Source organism: Cibotium barometz, chromosome 18 (genome assembly GCF_041138505.1).
Source record: "Cibotium barometz isolate CiBa-2024 chromosome 18, ASM4113850v1, whole genome shotgun sequence".
Lineage (NCBI taxonomy): Eukaryota > Viridiplantae > Streptophyta > Polypodiopsida > Cyatheales > Cibotiaceae > Cibotium > Cibotium barometz.
Window position 1 is genome coordinate 30,232,761 of NC_141063.1, and position 5,282 is coordinate 30,238,042.

The 5,282-nt window shown below is 37.3% G+C and overlaps 1 protein-coding gene across 2 annotated transcripts; it reads right to left on the bottom strand.

The window, feature by feature from the left end:
• Window positions 1–3,499: 3,499 nt before the first annotated feature.
• Window positions 3,500–4,540, bottom strand: LOC147629188 (uncharacterized protein At5g65660-like). Of its 2 annotated transcripts, none has more exons than XM_086812961.1 (2): window positions 3,893–4,540; window positions 3,500–3,765 (listed from the first exon to the last, which is right to left on the bottom strand). In XM_086812961.1, the coding sequence occupies exons 1-2, from the start codon at window positions 4,145–4,147 to the stop codon at window positions 3,592–3,594; spliced, it is 429 nt and encodes a 142-aa protein (XP_086669087.1). In that variant the 5' UTR covers window positions 4,148–4,540; the 3' UTR covers window positions 3,500–3,591. The 2 variants fall into 2 exon arrangements, with proteins under 2 accessions (XP_086669087.1, XP_086669085.1); XM_086812959.1 differs by having other exon boundaries at window positions 3,500–3,768.
• Between the last annotated feature and the right edge of the window lie 742 nt (window positions 4,541–5,282).

Consider the following 5,282-nt stretch of genomic DNA (forward strand, 5'->3'; position numbering starts at 1 on the left):
GTTTTGCCACACTTCTATTAATGGCTTAAAACTTTTATAGAAACATGGGATGCTAGAGGATATTCCTCAACTTGATCCACTACCAAGAAATTTTTTTGAAGGATGTATTGGCAAACTCTCTCACCAACCTTTCCCAAATAATATAGTAAATAGAGCTAATCACAAATTCTAGATCATACATACGATGTGTGTGGTCCAATGAGGACCATGCTTCTGGAGGAAACTTATACTTTGTTACATTCATTGATTATTATAGCAAGTATGGCTAGTTTTACCCTAAGAAAGAAAAATCAAAGATATTATCTCATTTTCAACACTTTCTTGCTATGGTGGAAAATGAAACTGGCTTAAAAAATTCAAACTCTCCATTCAGACAGAGGGGGGAATACATGTCTAATGCATTCAAGGAATTTTTGGCACAAAAATGAGTTAAGCATTAGTGTATAAATACTTGTACACCATAGCAAAATGGTATTGCTAAGAGAAGAAACATGACTTTCATGGAGATGGTTAGATGCATGGTTAAAGGGTCAACAACTTCCACACAATTTTTGGATAGAAGCAGTTCTTTATGCTACCTATATGCTAAATAGGTGCCCCCCATTAAAGCTTTGACGACTATCACTCCTTATGAGGCTTGTTTCATTGAAAACATAACGTTGAACACATGCATGTTTTTTGTTGTTTGGCGTATGCACATGTGCCAACACAAAATAACTACGCTTAATGACAAGGCAATGAAATGCATTTTAATTGGTTATGATGCTGGAAGAAAAGGTTATCGTCTCTACAATCCTCTCACAAAGACTATTATTATCAGTAGGGATGTCATTTTTGTAAAGGATTTTGTCTATCACTGTTCAAATTCAATAAGCATGCCTATGCCAATTCACCTCACACGTTTGATGGGTTACTACGTGTGACTTGATCTAAAGTTGGTGCATCAAATCCTTGGGCATTCCCCCCTTGCAAAAAAAAAAAGGATCAATAGGCAAAATCTAGTGAGAATCAACAAATACAATAAATGTTGAAAGATCAAGAATCAATGAATCTAGGGTTACACCTAGATAGGTTAGAATCACTTTGCACGATAGCAAATTGTCTGCTCCTTTATAGAGTAGAACTAGATCGAGTGTGCTCGAACCACTTCTTCAATAGATATTACTAAGTTTGTACTTCTTAGTTCTCTGCATTATGTAAATGAAGCTGAGTCTTTTGAAGAGGCTCAAAAGATGATGTATCTATGAACCTGGGTCTTTTGAAGAGGCTCAAAAAGATCTACATTGGGTAAAAACCATGCAGGATAAAACTTATGCCATTCAGAAAAATGGTACTTAGGATTTAGTGGATCTACCACTTAGCAAGAAAGCTGTTAGCACTAAGTGGGTTTTCAAAGTCAAGAGAAAGGCAGATGGATCCGTTGACAGATTTAAGGCTAGACTTAATGAAAAAGGTTATGCCCAGTAGAAAGGGATTGATTATGATAAAACTTTTGCTCCTACTTCCCTTATGACCTACTATCCAATTTGTTACTGCTTTGGTGCCCAATCATGGATTGAAAATACACTAATTCTACATCAAAATAACGTTCTTGAATGGTGACTTGCAAGAAGAAGCTAGATTTTCCCAAACTCGTCAAGAATAGAAGGTATACAAGATTAATAAAGATTTATATGATTTTAAATAAGCTCTCAAAGCTTGATACTAAAAGATTCATGCCTATTTAACTTGGCATGGATTTCAAAACAATCCCACGAAAAGCACTTTATATGTGAAAAAGGACAAGTAAGATTTGCTTATTGTAGTATTGAATCTACACATCAACATGTTATGTGGCACCACGTGGGACTACAAAATACATTTTTTGAGGTATTGGAACTGTGGCACTCACCTCAACGTGTGGGACTAGTCCCATGTTGTGCATTAATGTGTAAACCCAACACCTCAAATAAGGTATATTGCGCACCCACTCTCATACCTATGGATCTTTTGACATGTGAAGGCTTAGACCATGTCACATCTCCACTCTAATGCAGAGACGTGCCCTAAAAAACATCCAAAGAAACCAAATACTTGCAACCAACCCTTACCATGTGTAAGAGACATCTTACTATGCACACTCAAGTAATTATTGAATCCACTTTTCTTCTCCATTACAAGACTAGAAATAATTATTTGGGTTTTTTGTACTTTTTTAGTATGCATGAAATAATATATTTAATATCTTTGAATAGTTAGCTAAAGGCATCTTATCCCCAACCATGAAAAGTGAGGCTACTAGATCGAGCCATAGAAGTAATTTATGATAACTTGTCCAATGTTAATCTTGCCTCCTCAGTAGAGGCAACGATGGGGGATCAAAGATCTTTTTGACCTAATCAATGTTTTTTTATAAAAAATGATTTTTTTTCTTAAGAAAATAGTATTTAAGGGAATGCTCTTCCAAGATCATATTTTTTGGGAAGAGATAACCCAAAATATCATGGTCCTTTCCACCTCTTATGATAAGTATATATATAGATCTCCACATCTTTTATAAGTAGGTAAGGTCCCTATTATATCTTTATAATGTATTCATATTATGCTTTTTACTTTTGACTATTAATCTTATGTCACAGGAATATACATGTACATTGTAATAATATAAATTATAATATTGTTTCAATTATTGCAACAAGAATACCTCCCACTTAACATCTTAAGTAGCAAAATCACAAGTGTTTCAATTTGCACTTTTTTCTTTTCTCTACTATATCGATAAGAGAAGATTGGGAAGAGGAGTGTAGGTTATTTAGATGAATTTATATAAGAGGGAATGGAACAAAAGTATGCATTAAGGTAGAGGTAGAGCTCCCACTTTTGATGAGTTTGTAAGAAATATCACAATCAATATCAATTGTCAAATCAAGGATGAGCATCGTTTATACTTAACATGGGTCTTCAACATCAAAATCTTGATTACATGGGTGGGATTAGAGAGAGAGGGGAGAGAGAGAGAGAGAGAGAGAGAGGAACCAAATAGTCTAGGAGCAAGGCAAAGCCAAGCTTGGAAGCTGCATGTGCTCGGCATGGGCAAGTTATAGTTTTGTAGTTTTTTGGGTGAGTTATAGTTTGATCTCTCTCTCTCTCTCTCTCTCTCTCTCTCTCTCTCTCTCTCTCTCTCTCTTGTAATACACTCTTTTTTCAATTTTTGAAAAAGAAATGATAAGAAATTTGTAAAAGCAAACACTTAAAAAGAAGTGCCCAAACTTTTTTTTTTATAAAAGCCTGTTGATGAGGATGTTCACAGCTTCTCTCTCTCTCTCAGAAGATGTAAGTGCATCTCCACCACCCATAGTGCATTTTCGGAGCAATCTTGCAAGTCCATCCTCTATTTCCACCGTCTTAGCAATTGCACCCAATTTTCAATTGTGTAAAGCCGAGTAAATGGAGTGGGGTCTTATCATGAAGGAGCGTGTGAAAGTGGTGTGGGGGGGACAACTCTTTTGAATGTGAGTGCGAAAGTCGGTGGGATGGTTGGTTCCATCATGGGCGAGTGTATGGGCGGCCGCTTTCTTTTCCCATTGTGAACACAGCTGTTTACCACCCACCTCAAAGCTGAATGTCCACTTTGAGCTCCAAGTCGGCTGGTTTTCCACACGCCTCCCTCTTCTTCGTCTCCTTCTCATGCTTCAGTGTCGCCTCAATCACATAAGGGGACGGCAAGGCTATAAACGTGGGCATATCCTCGCCGGGCATATACACAACAGGTAGCTGGCATGGCAACTGCTGCAGAGACAAGTTTTGCAGTAAAATATGAGCTACTGCAACTACACCACAAGCAATAATTCTAGAAATTCTTGAGAAGATTAAGGAAACGAAATGCTAAACAAAGCCATGAACTTAATTTTACCGGCTCAAGCTTGATGCAGCTCGTGTGATCGGTGGCCGGCGCCTCGACTGCAGTAGTGGGCAGCTGCTGCTGCTGCTGCGCCGCCTCATGAAGAGCAATGACATTTTTCACGAGCTGTGCCCAGTGGTAGCAGCACAGGAAAACTGCAGTTGCAACGAGAATGACAAGCACCACGACCACTGTGCCCAAAGCAAAAGAAAGTCCAGGGCGGGGGCTCGAGGATGAAAACTCAAAGGCAAAGTGGCGCATGTCCATAAGGTGATAGTTAGCAGCCACTATTATCAAACTATTGACCTTAGAGTTGCTTCTACCTTGGGTCTTGTGCCTTCTAACTCCTATGTTTCCTAAGTACACTATGGTTCTCTTACCCCTCTTCTAGCTTGTGCCTTCTGCCTTGTGCCTTCTAACTCGTGAGTTTCCTAAGTACACTACGGTTCTCTTACTCCTTACAAGTTACACACCAAACCTTCTAGCTTTTAACCTTGGAATTGCTTCGGCTTGAGCTTCTAACCCCTAAGTTCTTACTACGGACACTCGGGTTCTCTTACTTCTCATATGCTAAACCTTTACCACTAGAATGAAATGTCATAGGAATTCTTTCTTGTGCTTCATGTGTGTTGAGTGTAGTAGGCAATGAAATATTTATCGAAGTAGGGAAAGCACCTTGAAACAAAGCGAACATCAATGGTCTATATCTATATAGATTATGTGCATCTCTACAAAATCATCACGTTCTAACAATGTGCATACCTTTCTTGAAGGCCCCATCTTTCCTTTCTTGAAGGCCCCATCTTTCAAGAGCATTACTTAAAAAACACCTCTTACTGATCAACACTTTGTTTGAAGATCACAAACAAGTGGAAGCTAGTCTGTAACCCATACACAGTGTCTAGATTTTACGTACCTTATAAAGTTATTAAGATGATTATTAAATGTGATTTTCATTTGATTTAGTTCTTACCTCGTATCACAATGAAAAGAATCTTAAGTGTGGTGTAATCTTATCAAGGTAAATATGGATCTTGTTTCCACTTTACTTGTGTCAAATCATCACATTTCTTTTATGGACTTATTCATCAATGCTGAATGCTTTTCATTTTCTTATGTTGGTATCCCACCCACCCTCTTGGAGGATAAATTTATATTAGTTTATTAACAGAGTCAAAGTCTACATATTTAATTTTGTGTCATCACAATTAAGGTATGAGATCAGGTTACATTTTTAAATATGTTAGTACATTTTGTTTTGATTACATGTCATCACAAATAAGGTATAATATCAAATATATAAGTGTTACTTTTGATTAAAGTCGGCATGTTTAATTTCATGTCAGATTGATTAAGGTGCCAAAAATAAACTAAGTGTTTAAGTGCTGAGTTTCATCTCATC